At 41.4% G+C, this 14,829-nt stretch overlaps 1 protein-coding gene across 1 annotated transcript in view; it reads right to left on the bottom strand.

Moving 5' to 3' along the window:
- Positions 1-13,759, bottom strand: part of ULK4 (unc-51 like kinase 4) — a 566,226-nt gene extending 552,467 nt beyond the window's left edge. Inside the window, exons 1-4 of the mRNA XM_047099606.1 lie at positions 13,604-13,759; positions 11,326-11,427; positions 4,686-4,769; positions 2,827-2,902 (exon numbers count right to left, since the gene is read on the bottom strand). Of these exons, the coding sequence (XP_046955562.1) occupies positions 2,827-2,902; positions 4,686-4,769; positions 11,326-11,335 (170 nt within the window). The 5' untranslated portion in view covers positions 11,336-11,427; positions 13,604-13,759. The remainder of the gene's footprint in view (positions 1-2,826; positions 2,903-4,685; positions 4,770-11,325; positions 11,428-13,603) is intronic.
- Positions 13,760-14,829: the final 1,070 nt, after the last annotated feature.

Consider the following 14,829-nt stretch of genomic DNA (forward strand, 5'->3'; position numbering starts at 1 on the left):
TCTGTGTAGGAGTCAAATGTTATCCAGCTACTTTGCCCACATTAAAATGACCTGACGCCGGCTGGGGTGCCTGGGTGGTGCAGTAGGTTGGGCATCGGACTCCTGATATCAGCTCAGGTCACGATCCCAGGGTTATGGGATCAGGTCCCACGTCTGGTTCCACGTCAGGATCCACAAGGAGCATGGAACCTGCTTGGGATTCTCCTTCTCCGCCCACTCGCCAGCCCCAGCCTCTGCCCTTTCCCCCCAATGGTGCAGTGTACTCTCTCTAAAATAAAAATTTTTTTAAAGACTTTAGGCTGTACCTAAAAGCCAGACTCACTTGCAAAGCATTAATTTTTACTATTAATAGAGGAGGCTTCTAGTTATAATCATCGGACTCAGAATGGCCAAGCCTGACTAAAATTTCAAAATAAAGAAAACTGGACTATTCAAAATGCCTACTGAAATAAAAATTCTTTGATCAAAATTGAAACAGAAGGTATCTGTAATCACATATAATATCCCTTTTTCACAAAGGGCTCCTAAAAAACACGAACAGAGAAATAAAAATTGCCAATGAAGCAAAATTTCTTTTTTGTCAGCTTAGCAAAAACGTAGAAGGTCAACAAAGTCTGATGTAGGTAATACTGGGAGGGAAGGGGCTCTCTGGAGGTGCTACGCCAGCACACTTTCCAAGCAGGTAACAAATGCACCAAATTGTTTCATGTTCTAAGCCTCTGGCCACCAACCCCACGGTCAGAAAACTCCAAGGAGGTGACTGCCTAAAGGAACAATAACAAATACACAAAAGGTTATTTACTGTACCAGTGTATGTGATATTCCAAGTCAAGAAGTACTGTAGGGGCGCCTGGGTGGCTCAGTCAGTTAAGCATCCCACTCTTGATTTCAGCTCAGGTCATGATCTCAGAGTTTGTGAGTTCGAGCCCCTCATCAGGCTCTGTACTGACAATGTGGAGCCTGCTTGAGATTCTCTCTCTCCGTCTCTCTCTACCCCTCCCCTGCTCATTCGCTCACAAAAATAAACATACATTTTAAAAAAAACAAAAAAAAAAAACAAAAGGAAGTACTCTCAGGGTGCCTGGGTGGCTCACTCAGTCAGCTAACCTTCTGACTCTTGATTTGGGCTCAGGTCATGATCTCATGGTTCTTGAGTTTGAGCCCCACGACGGGCTCTGCACTGACACCACTGAGCCTGCCTGGGATTCTCTCTCCTCTTTCTGCCCCTCCCCTGTTTGTGCTTGTGTGCTCGCTCTCACTGTCAAAAAGTAAATAAAAGGGACAGAAGTGGACAGAACTAGGTTATAGAGCAGTATCATTTATGCAAACAAGTATACAATATAGGGATATAAATATGTGGACATGTGGACACCCATCCTAAATCAAGTAGATGTGTACCCTATCAAAAGGAATCTGGAAGACTAGAACAAAATAACGCTAATCCTGAGAGTATTCCATTGTAAGCATGAGGGGAATTAGCAATTCCTTCTGCACTTTTTTTCTATATTTAACAAAGCTGGAGAATGGGTGATTTCCTATGTTACATTAAATTGACTCTTCGTGTTACACCCTGACGCAGAGACCCCAAACACTTGCCTAAACCACCCTTACGCCCCAGATACCTAGTGACAATCTGAGCTAGAAACCAATTGTTCTTGTCTGCTAACCCAGGGAGACCCGCTCCGGACTCCTCGCCTGCCTTCTACAATCCCATGCCACAGTGGCTTCTCATTTGCTGCCATTACTGCAACCCAGAAAATTCAAGCTGTGCCTATTGGCCTCTCACTTGCACTCTCATTGTGACAGGATTATCATAAAAACACATCATATTAAAATACCACTCAGCAGTTATTAGAGTAACTATATCTTGACAGTATCATCCCTAGTTCAACAGGGTAAGACAGACAGCCTGAAATCGACAATGAAAAACAATGCCCTTCTTGGACTTAAGAAGTTACAAGGAAATCTGTCAACCAATTAGGCAACTACTTAATACATTAAAGGAGAAATGGATTTTAAACCTTCCTCATGATTAAAAATCCCTGCAAACAGAGATTGAGAGACAAACCAGGTTCTTAACTACAGAGCACACACTGATGGTTAGGAGAGGAGAGCTCGGTTAACTAGGCGATGGGGATTGGGGATGGCACCTGTCGTGATGAGCACCAGGTGACTACGGAAGTGTTGAATCACTCTCCTGTACACTTAACATTACCTGTTAACTAACTGCAATTAATTTTTTTTAATTTTTTAACGTTTGTTTATTTTTGAGAGAGAGAGAGAACACAAGCAAGGGAGGGGCAGAGAGAGAAGGAGACACAGAATCCGAAGCAGGCTCCAGGCTCCCAGCTGTCCGCACAGAGCCCAACACGGGGCTCGAACCCACGAACTGCGAGATCGTGACCTGAGCCAAAGTCAGACGCTTAACCAACTGAGACACTCAGGGGCCCCTAAATTTTTTTTTTTTCAGACAGAGCAAAAGCACAAGTGGGCGGGGGGGAGGGAGGGATGGAGAGAGGGGGAATTAAAACAGGATCCACGCTCGGCACAGAGCTTGACACAGGGCTAATCCCATAACCCCAGGATCGTGACCCAAGCCGAAATAAACAGTTGGACACTGAACCGACTAAGCCACCCAGGCACCCCTAAAATAAGAACTTAAAAAAAAAAACCTGCAAATAGAAAACACTCTTAATATAAATTCATATTTTTTTAAAGAGGTAATTTTAAAAGTTCTGTGTATATTAAGAACAGTACTATTTTAGAAGTACATGAAAGGACAAAAAAGATTCTTCTCATTCATATCAAAATACTATCCATACATACCTTTTCTGAGGATCTTTTTGAAGTAAACCATCAAGCAAATTAATAAAATCTGAAGAAGCTTTAGGAAGAGAAGAATCTATACACAAATTGGTCCCCAAAAAGAAAAAAAAAAGGGGTAAGTAATGAATATATGCCGTGCATAAACTTTAGAGTGATAGTATTTGAGCACACGTTTAAGAGAACACTGAATCCATTAACAACTATATCCTCCATTTAATGGGGGTGAGGAATGGGCATAAAAATAAAAAACATTTTTTCCTAGACCATAAAAAACATGAATCTCAAAAACTAAATTTGGACTAACCTCTACACTTTCTCTTTACTGAATAAGCCTGGCCAGGATCACCAGGCTGACAAATTCATATCCTTGTCTCAACTTTTAATTATGCCTCATTTTCTGAGGCATTCTTAATTTGACCAACTTGGCTTTATAATGTACGGTGATAAGAATACTTGCAATCCCTCTTTTCTCCCCCTCTCTCTTTTAAAGATTTTTAACAGGAAAATCATGTCACAATATTATGACACTGTCCAATTCCAACAGTCTGTAAATGTTAGTTCTTTTTCAATTAGAATATACCACAAATTATCAGTCTGTGGGTACAAGTGGCCCTGAAGACAGTGGACAAAGACATCCAACAGAGGGCACTATTGGGCACGATGGCCACAGTCTGATGAAGATCCCTAATTAAGTGTGGGCCACCAGACATACCCTGACCAGATCTTTGACACCTCTATTTTCAGATTTCTGCTCCCTGCCTAAAAATCTTTAAATGACAAAACAATAATACTTCTAGTATTCAAAACAAAAACAATAATCCAAAATCATCATTACCGGAAATAGATTTTGTAGAAATCAACCATTCTTAAGTTAAAGAAAAAGTAAGCAGTTTTATTTTGTTTTAAGAAGTATAGACTATTTTCAAAGTAACATTTTGGCTTTTTCATTTAGGATGACCCTTGAAATCTTGAAAGAATTCTGTATTCCCAGTTTTTCCATTAATTAGTTGTAAAAGTTTTCCTCATCAAGTTCTGTTTTCATTTGTGTATCTTAAGATTCACTTTTCTTGTGGTATATACTAAAGTGTTTTCCTATGCTATGTTTGGCCTTTTGGTTTTTTTTCTTTGTCTTGCCTTAAAATTGTTAGTGGTAGATTGTTATATCAAAATCCATTTGATTAAAGTTCCAATCATTTTAAGACACTACAACTATATCTAGTTTAAAGTCTTTAAAAACTTGTCAGGGGCATCCCGATTCATCGAGGAAAGAGCTGACAAATGCCTGACTTATCCCTATTCGAACACTAAACAGAAATAAATACAAGGAACATGAGTACAAAGTAAGTAAATAGTACATTCACAAGAAACACAAAAGTTTGAGTTTTTAAAATCTTTATACCAGACTTCTGTTGATATAGGAGCACAAAATAATTAAATGAAGGAATCTATTAGTAGTGTTTTTCCATTATCTTAAGAAGGCAAAGGGAATGCCAACATTTCTAAAAATATCAACTTGGGACTATTTATAAAATGTATATTTGGGGGTTAGGAATCAAAAACAGACTTTGGGTAACAGTGTACATTTATAGTGTCAGACGTAAACTAACTGCATTTATAATAAAAAAAAAAAAACCTACGTTTTGGTTTGTTTTTTTAAATGTTTCTTTTTGAGAGAGCATGCACACAAGCAGGGAAGAGGCATAGAGAGAGGGAGACAAAGAATTCAAAGCAGGCTCCAGACTCTGAGCTGTCAGCACAGAGTCCAATGTGGGGCTCAAACCGACGAACCGTAAGGTCATGATCTGAGCCAAAGTTGGACACTTAACCAATTGGGCCACCCAGGTGCCCAAAAATCCTACCTTTTGGAACAGGTGGCAAAGGATCTGCATAAAAAATCCTTTCAATTAATTCTGAAAAACTTTCTGAGAAGAATGGAGGTCTTCCTGAAATTACATGAAAAATTGTAAAATTAAACAATAGTTTGCTATTACCAACCTATAATTCTAAATAAATCTCAACTATAGATAGTTTAGGACTACACAACTTACAGGAAAAAAATATATATAGCAAAAACTACTTATTGAATGCCTGGTACAGACGAGGCACACTGTCTGTATATTTTCCTATTTCTGTAATTCAAAACATATCATCCTAACAAAGATGCTAATTTATGTGTGGACCATTATCTAAGGGCTGTATGGGCCAATGGACACATCTGAATAATTCGCAGGCACAGGTACCTTTACAAGAATTTCTACTAATAATCACAGTTTTTAATAAGTAGGCACATGTTAACATTCCAAATGATTATCATGAAAAATACCTGTATGTCAACAGTTCCTTGACGTAGATATCAAAGGTTCTAGGCATATGCCTAGACACCAAGCATACAGGAGGAATACAAAGGGAAGCAAGCCAAAACCAGTATATATAAAAATTTAGAAAAGCTAGTTTTCATGTCTTCCAGGATAAATACTCACAAACTACAGATTTAATCTTTTTGTGTGTGCCCAGCTCTGATTTTTTTTTTTTTTATATGAAGTTTATTGACAAATTGGTTTCCATACAACACCCAGTGCTCATCCCAAAAGGTGCCCTCCTCAATACCCATCACCCACCCGCCCCTCCCTCCCACCCCCCATCAACCCTCAGTTTGTTCTCAGTTTTTAACAGTCTCTTATGCTTTGGCTCTCTCCCACTCTAACCTCTCTCTTTTTTTTTTTTTTTTTTCCTTCCCCTCCCTCATGGGTTCCTGTTAAGTTTCTCAGGATCCACCTAAGAGTGAAACCATATGGTATCTGTCTTTCTCTGTATGGCTTATTTCACTTAGCATCACACTCTCCAGTTCCATCCACGTTGCTACAAAAGGCCATATTTCATTTTTTCTCATTGCCACGTAGTATTCCATTGTGTATATAAACCACAATTTCTTTATCCATTCATCAGTTGATGGACATTTAGGCTCTTTCCATAATTTGGCTATTGTTGAGAGTGCTGCTATGAACATTGGGGTACAAGTGCCCCTATGCATCAGTACTCCTGTATCCCTTGGGTAGATTCCTAGCAGTGCTATTGCTGGGTCATAGGGTAGGTCTATTTTTAATTTTCTGAGGAACCTCCACACTGCTTTCCAGAGCGGCTGCACCAATTTGCATTCCCACCAACAGTGCAAGAGGGTTCCCGTTTCTCCACATCCTCTCCAGCATCTATAGTCTCCTGATTTGTTCATTTTGGCCACCCTGACTGGCGTGAGGTGATACCTGAGTGTGGTTTTGATTTGTATTTCCCTGATAAGGAGCGACGCTGAACATCTTTTCATGTGCCTGTTGGCCATCTGGATGTCTTCTTTAGAGAAGTGTCTATTCATGTTTTCTGCCCATTTCTTCACTGGGTTATTTGTTTTTCGGGTGTGGAGTTTGGTGAGCTCTTTATAGATTTTAGATACTAGCCCTTTGTCCGATATGTCATTTGCAAATATCTTTTCCCATTCCGTTGGTTGCCTTTTAGTTTTGTTGGTTGTTTCCTTGGCTGTGCAGAAGCTTTTTATCTTCATAAGGTCCCAGTAATTCACTTTTGCTTTTAATTCCCTTGCCTTTGGGGATGTGTCGAGTAAGAGATTGCTACGGCTGAGGTCAGAGAGGTCTTTTCCTGCTTTCTCCTCTAAGGTTCTGATGGTTTCCTGTCTCACATTTAGGTCCTTTATCCATTTTGAGTTTATTTTTGTAAATGGTGTGAGAAAGTGGTCTAGTTTCAACCTTCTGCATGTTGCTGTCCAGTTCTCCCAGCACCATTTGTTAAAGAGGCTGTCTTTTTTCCATTGGATGTTCTTTCCTGCTTTGTCAAAGATGAGTTGGCCATATGTTTGTGGGTCTAGTTCTGGGGTTTCTATTCTATTCCATTGGTCTGTGTGTCTGTTTTTGTGCCAATACCATGCTGTCTTGAGGATGACAGCTTTGTAGTAGAGGCTGAAGTCTGGGATTGTGATGCCTCCTGCTTTGGTCTTCTTCTTCAAAATTCCTTTGGCTATTCGGGGCCTTTTGTGGTTCCATATGAATTTTAGGATTGCTTGTTCTAGTTTCGAGAAGAATGCTGGTGCAATTTTGATTGGGATTGCATTGAATGTGTAGATAGCTTTGGGTAGTATTGACATTTTGACAATATTTATTTTTCCAATCCATGAGCAGGGAATGTCTTTCCATTTCTTTAAATCTTCTTCAATTGCCTTCATAAGCTTTCTATAGTTTTCAGCATACAGATCCTTTACATCTTTGGTTAGATTTATTCCTAGGTATTTTATGCTTCTTGGTGCAATTGTGAATGGGATCAGTTTCTTTATTTGTCTTTCTGTTGCTTCATTGTTAGTGTATAAGAATGCAACTGATTTCTGTACATTGATTTTGTATCCTGCAACTTTGCTGAATTCATGTATCAGTTCTAGCAGACTTTTGGTGGAGTCTATCGGATTTTCCATGTATAATATCATGTCATCTGCAAAAAGCGAAAGCTTGACTTCATCTTTGCCAATTTTGATGCCTTTGATTTCCTTTTGTTGTCTGATTGCTGATGCTAGAACTTCCAGCACTATGTTAAACAACAACGGTGAGAGTGGGCATCCCTGTCGTGTTCCTGATCTCAGGGAAAAAGCTCTCAGTTTTTCCCCGTTGAGGATGATGTTAGCTGTGGGCTTTTCATAAATGGCTTTTATGATCTTTAAGTATGTTCCTTCTATCCCGACTTTCTCAAGGGTTTTTATTAAGAAAGGGTGCTGGATTTTGTCAAAGGCCTTTTCTGCATCGATTGACAGGATCATATGGTTCTTCTCTTTTTTTTTGTTAATGTGATGTATCACGTTGATTGATTTGCGAATGTTGAACCAGCCCTGCATCCCAGGAATGAATCCCACTTGATCATGGTGAATAATTCTTTTTATATGCTGTTGAATTCGATTTGCTAGTATCTTATTGAGAATTTTGGCATCCATATTCATCAGGGATATTGGCCTGTAGTTCTCTTTTTTTACTGGGTCTCTGTCTGGTTTAGGAATCAAAGTAATACTGGCTTCATAGAATGAGTCTGGAAGTTTTCCTTCCCTTTCTATTTCTTGGAATAGCTTGAGAAGGATAGGTATTATCTCTGCTTTAAACGTCTGGTAGAACTCCCCTGGGAAGCCATCTGGTCCTGGACTCTTATTTGTTGGGAGATTTTTGATAACCGATTCAATTTCTTCGCTGGTTATGGGTCTGTTCAAGCTTTCTATTTCCTCCTGATTGAGTTTTGGAAGAGTGTGGGTGTTCAGGAATTTGTCCATTTCTTCCAGGTTGTCCAATTTGTTGGCATATAATTTTTCATAGTATTCCCTGATAATTGTTTGTATCTCTGAGGGATTGGTTGTAATAATTCCATTTTCATTCATGATTTTATCTATTTGGGTCATCTCCCTTTTCTTTTTGAGAAGCCTGGCTAGAGGTTTGTCAATTTTGTTTATTTTTTCAAAAAACCAACTCTTGGTTTCGTTGATCTGCTCTACAGTTTTTTTAGATTCTATATTGTTTATTTCTGCTCTGATCTTTATTATTTCTCTTCTTCTGCTGGGTTTAGGCTGCCTTTGCTGTTCTGCTTCTATTTCCTTTAGGTGTGCTGTTAGATTTTGTATTTGGGATTTTTCTTGTTTCTTGAGATAGGCCTGGATTGCAATGTATTTTCCTCTCAGGACTGCCTTCGCTGCGTCCCAAAGCGTTTGGATTGTTGTATTTTCATTTTCGTTTGTTTCCATATATTTTTTGATTTCTTCTCTAATTGCCTGGTTGACCCACTCATTCGTTAGTAGGGTGTTCTTTAACCTCCATGCTTTTGGAGGTTTTCCAGACTTTTTCCTGTGGTTGATTTCAAGCTTCATAGCATTGTGGTCTGAAAGTATGCATGGTATAATTTCAATTCTTGTAAACTTATGAAGGGCTGTTTTGTGACCCAGTATATGATCTATCTTGGAGAATGTTCCATGTGCACTCGAGAAGAAAGTATATTCTGTTGCTTTGGGATGCAGAGTTCTAAATAGATCTGTCAAGTCCATCTGATCCAGTGTCTCATTCAGGGCCCTTGTTTCTTTATTGACCGTGTGTCTAGATGATCTATCCATTTCTGTAAGTGGGGTGTTAAAGTCCCCAGCAATTACCACATTCTTATCAATAAGGTTGCTTCTGTTTATGAGTAATTGTTTTATATATTTGGGGGCTCCGGTATTCGGCGCATAGACATTTATAATTGTTAGCTCTTCCTGATGGATAGACCCTGTAACTATTATATAATGTCCTTCTTCATCTCTTGTTACAGCCTTTAATTTAAAGTCTAGTTTGTCTGATATAAGTATGGCTACTCCAGCTTTCTTCTGGCTTCCAGTAGCATGATAAATAGTTCTCCATCCCCTGACTCTGAATCTAAAGGTGTCCTCAGGTCTAAAATGAGTCTCTTGTAGACAGCAAATAGATGGGTCTTGTTTTTTTATCCATTCTGATACCCTATGTCTTTTGGTTGGCGCATTTAATCCATTTACATTCAGTGTTATTATAGAAAGATACGGGTTTAGAGTCATTGTGATGTCTGTATGTTTTATGCTTGTAGTGATGTCTCTGGTACTTTGTCTCACAGGGTCCCCCTTAGGATCTCTTGTAGGGCTGGTTTAGTGGTGACAAATTCCTTCAGTTTTTGTTTGTTTGGGAAGACCTTTATCTCTCCTTCTATTCTAAATGACAGACTTGCTGGATAAAGGATTCTTGGCTGCATATTTTTGCTGTCTAGCACCCTGAAAACCTCGTGCCAATTCTTTCTGGCCTGCCAAGTTTCAAAAGAGAGATCAGTCACGAGTCTTATAGGTCTCCCTTTATATGTCAGGGCACGTTTACCCCTTGCTGCTTTCAGAATTTTCTCTTTATCCTTGTATTTTGCCAGTTTCACTATGATATGTCGTGCAGAAGATCGATTCAAGTTACGTCTGAAGGGAGTTCTCTGTGCCTCTTGGATTTCAATGCCTTTTTCCTTCCCCAGTTCAGGGAAGTTCTCAGCTATTATTTCTTCAAGTACCCCTTCAGCACCTTTCCCTCTCTCTTCCTCCTCTGGGATACCAATTATGCGTAGATTATTTCTTTTTAGTGTATCACTTAGTTCTCTAATTTTCCCCTCATACTCCTGGATTTTTTTATCTCTCTTTTTCTCAGCTTCCTCTTTTTCCATAACTTTATCTTCTAGTTCACCTATTCTCTCCTCTGCCTCTTCCATCCGAGCTGTGGTGGTTTGCATTTTGTTTTCCATTTCCTTTAAAGCGTTTTTCAGCTCCTCGTGACTGTTCATTAGTCCCCTGATGTCTGTAGCAAGAGATTCTCTGCTGTCCTGTATGCTGTTTTCCAGCCCAGCGATTAATTTTATGACTATTATTCTAAATTCACTTTCTGTTATATTATTTAAATCCTTTTTGATCAGCTCATTAGCTGTTGTTATTTCCTGGAGATTCTTCTGAGGGGAATTCTTCCGCTTGGTCATTTTGGATAGTCCCTGGTGTGGTGAGGGCCTGCAGGGCACTTCCCCTGTGCTGTGGTGTATAACTGGAGTTGGTGGGCGGGGCCGCAGTCCGACCTGATGTCTGCCCCCAGCCCACCGCTGGGGCCACAGTCAGACTGGTGTGTGCCTTCTCTTCCCCTCTCCTAGGGGCGGGATTCACTGTGGGGTGGCGTGGCCCGTCTGGGCTACTTGCACACTGCCAGGCTTGTGATGCTGGGGATCTGGCGTATTAGCTGGGGTGGGAAGGCAAGGTGCACGGCGGCAGGGGGGGCAGGCTTAGCTCGCTTCTCCTTAGGTGATCCACTTCAGGAGGGGCCCTGTGGCAGCCGGAGGGAGTCAGATCGCTGCCGGAGGTTTGGCTCCGCAGAAGCACAGAGTTGGGTGTTCGCGCGGAGCGAGCAATTTCCCTGGCCGGAGCCGGTTCCCTTTGGGATTTTGGCTGGGGGATGGGCGGGGGAGATGGCGCTGGCGAGCGCCTTTGTTCCCCGCCAAACTGAGCTCTGTCGTCCGGGGGGCTCCGCAGCTCACCCTCCCTTTGTCCTCCAGCCTTCCCGCTTTCCGAGCAGAGCTGTTAACTTATGACCTCCCAGACGCTAAGTCGCGCTTGCTGTCGGAACACAGTCCGTCAGGCCCCTCCGCTTTTGCAAGCCGGACTCGGGGGCTCTGCTTGGCCGGCGAGCCGCCCCTCCGCCCCGGCTCCCTCCCGCCAGTCCGTGGAGCGCGCACCGCCTCGCCGCCCTTCCTACCCTCTTCTGTGGGCCTCTCGTCTGCACTTGGGTCCGGTGACTCTGTTCTGCTAATCCTCTGGCGGTTTTCTGGGTTATTTAGGCAGGTGTAGGTGGAATCTAAGTGATCAGCAGGACGCGCGGTGAGCCCAGCGTCCTCCTACGCCGCCATCTTCCCAGAATCTCCCCAGCTCTGATTTAAACTGTACCAGAAAGTAATCACCTGAAAACATTTCATAAAGAAGACAGCCCAAAGACCAGAGGTCACTGGTGATGGAGAAGTCAGTACCCCTTAAAATTTCAGGTGCTGTATATGTAAGAGATCCTGAAAGTATAAAGAACAACTTTGTTAGGCATTTTTAACAATCCCAAAAACAAACCTACAAAAGACCTGGTAAGGCAAAAAAAAAAACAAAAAAACAAAAAAACAAAAAAAAAAAAAACAGGAAGAAAACACACCTTCATGTACATTTCACCTTTTTTAAAGTTTTCTGATTTCAAGGTTTCATTTACAAGGATACGTAAGAATACAAACAGGTTTGAGAAATCCACTTGAGTTAGAGGTGTGGCACAATTCTGTATGTTCTTTTAAGTTAACAACTTAATCAAAAGAACCTCTGATTATAATATGTTGACTAGAATAGGGTTATACAGCATTAACATCCCAAATTCCCACTGGCTTACCAACAAATGTTTATTTATTACTCAAACTACGTGTCAACCACGGGTCAGCCCCTGGGCTCAGACCCTCACAGTCAAAGAGCCAGGCTGAGAGAGGCTGCATCTCAAGACATGCCTCCTCCATCACCAAGACAGGGAAAGAATGCACACTGCACACGGGCTCTGAAAACTCCCACCTCCAAGTAACTCACATCACTCCTGCTCACATTTCCTTAGCTTTGGCAGGGAGAAGATACAATCCTACCATGGATACAAAAGAACAGGAAATATTTCATGATTAGCATTAAGGTGTGCCACATACACTTTACCCTAAGTTTAGTAGAACATGGAAATTGCGGATTCTTAGGGCACTGGGTGACTCAGTCAGTTGAGCGTCCGACTCTTGATTTCGGCTCAGGTTAAGATCTCGCAGTTCATGAGTTCAAGCCCCACTTCAGGCTCTGCACTGACAGCGAGGACCCTGATTGGGATATTCATTCTCTCTCTCTCTCTCTCTCTCTCTCTCTCTCTCTTCGCTCTCCCCCCCCCCGCCCCCCTCTAAATAAAATGTAAAAAGTAAAATATGTAGCAAATTCTCGAGCTAGCAAGTTCCCTTATTTACTGATGAGAGAAATCAAAAGCTTAGAGGGTTCCCTAACATCCCCCAAGTCACACAGCGGGCCACTTGCAGAACACCCACCAGAACTCTACCTAAAACCCTCCCATCTTCCAGTGAGAATGTTCTTTCCATGAAGCGAGCAATCATCAACCATCTGGAATATAAAATTCTACTGAGGTAAGCCTTCCAGCAAATACTATCTCAAGGGCCCACTGCGGCCACAGCAGCAGCCTCATGTGTCCTCAGGTTTTAAAGTTCTCCTATGTGACATTTTGGCTAGACAATCACATTTCATGCATACATTCATCTCATTCACCAAACACGTACAGAAGACCTATTTGCCTTTACTTTTGCCAGATCCTGAGAAAGCAAATCTAAGCAAGACCCCCAATGTGCCCAAGCACCCCGCCCAACACTTAACCGGTGCATCATTAATATGTGTTAATTGTGAACATCTGTCTCTCTTCCTCACCTAGAAATGCAAGTTCAGTTAGGCCAGGGACTTTTACCTTTGTTCACATTCGTATTTCCAGTATCTAGAACATGCCTAAATTTTTGTTGATTTATGCAATGTATTTCACACGAATCAATGGATGTACTAATGAACAAATGAATATGAAGTCCCTACCTTCATAAGTGAATGTAAAAAGACAATGTAGAAAAATGATTAACATGTTAAGTTTGACGACAGATTTACATAGAGAACATTACGGAAGAATTACTGCTTCACACAATCTCTCCTCAAGCACCGGGATTCCCAGATCCCATGTCACTGCAAAAATCACCGCCCAAGAATTCACCCTAAAAATCTTCCCTAATTGCAGAATGTCAGCTACTCAACAATGTTGAAAAACCATCTATTGAGCCACTAGTGTATGCCAGGCACCGTTCTAAGTGCTGAGAATACAGAAGAAAGCAGGAAGACATGGCCATCCTTATGTTCTAATGAGCGGTCAGGGACACAGGAAGCCAAGGATAGAATGCAGGTTTGTTCGAGGTTCCCTGTACCTCACATGGTACTGGATCTATGCAAAACCCATTAGGCCATGGGCAAAGCCATCCCCGTATCCAGACTTCTCCTCCTCCCTCTTATTTTCAATATATTATTTTGACTGTCAAAAATGGCAAAAATATATTTATTATTTTGACTGGACAGCATCTCCTAAACACACGACTTGGGCAGCCCACAACTAGGGTTCTGATCTGTAAGCTTTCCACGTACCTTTGACTCTACCTTTTAAGGTTTTCTTCAGTGCATTTTCCCCACTATCACCTCCTCCTTCTTCTGCTGCCACCAAAGCAAAGAACTCTTCCAAATTTTCACCTTCCACTTTGGCCAAGCCAAAGTTACTGAACTTCAATGTGCCAGGCCCTTCCAAGAGTATCTATGAAGATTAAAAAATGTGTTCAGAATCCAATTCCATTTGTACTTCCTTCAGGACCTCCCCTAATCTCACTGAAGAACTCTGAGCATGGGCTTTCTGGCTTCATCCCAACTCAAAAAATTAAACGCATACAATTTTACAAGAAGCCAAAGAAAAATACATCCAACATTTTAACAATAGAATTAAACACTAAACTGCCCATTCTCAGATGTATACAATGAACACATGATAACCATAGCAGGGAAAACCACACGCTTTGGGGAAAGATGAAGAACAACGTATGTGGAACAATCGAGACTCACCGATCCTCGGTGACTGCTGGAGGAGGATGTGAAGACCCACCTGTCCGTGTTATTCACTCAAGGGTCAAAACTAGGGTTGCAAAGGTAAAGATCTAGGCCTAGATCCACCACTTACTGGCAGCCTGAGCTGGAGAACTTATTACCCTTTGAAATCTCAGTCTCTTTACCTGTATAATGGGAAAAAGACTACTGCCCTTCAGATTGTTTTAAGGATTAACTAAGGTTATACATGCAGAGGGTTTTTTGTTTTTTTTTTTAAACAACGACTGGCATGTGATAAGTGCTGAAATGTGCTCACACAATTTGTGATGAGAAGTTACCAGCTGAATGGTGAAACCACACCAGTGTCTACTACTTGTATCTTGTCCCCCAGAGCCATTAAAACTATTTCTGGGTAGTCACAACAGGTCAGGTGGATCTTTGTTTTTAAAAGCAATTTAAGGTCTATCCTTAATTTTTGGTCACAGATACTAAGGATGTCTGGTAGTCTACAACAGTGGCTTTTAAATTTTTTTGAGCACCAAATCCCCTGTAGGTCCTGTTAAGATAAAGTGCTAGTCCCTACCCCCAGTTTCTGATTCAGTAGGTCTGGGTGGGGCCCAAGAACCCGCATTTCGAATGAGTCCCAAGTAATGCGGATACTGCTGGTCTGGGGAGCACACTTTGAGAACCCCCAGCAGGGGTCAGCACTTTGCAATTTTTTTTTTTAAGTTAATAAACATTTTAGACTTTGCAGGCCATAAGATCTTTGTCCTGACTAC

Source organism: Lynx rufus, unplaced genomic scaffold (genome assembly GCF_022079265.1).
Source record: "Lynx rufus isolate CCGP_SWC_20201006 ecotype Redwood Valley unplaced genomic scaffold, mLynRuf1.p SCAF_5, whole genome shotgun sequence".
NCBI classification, from domain to species: Eukaryota; Metazoa; Chordata; class Mammalia; order Carnivora; family Felidae; genus Lynx; species Lynx rufus.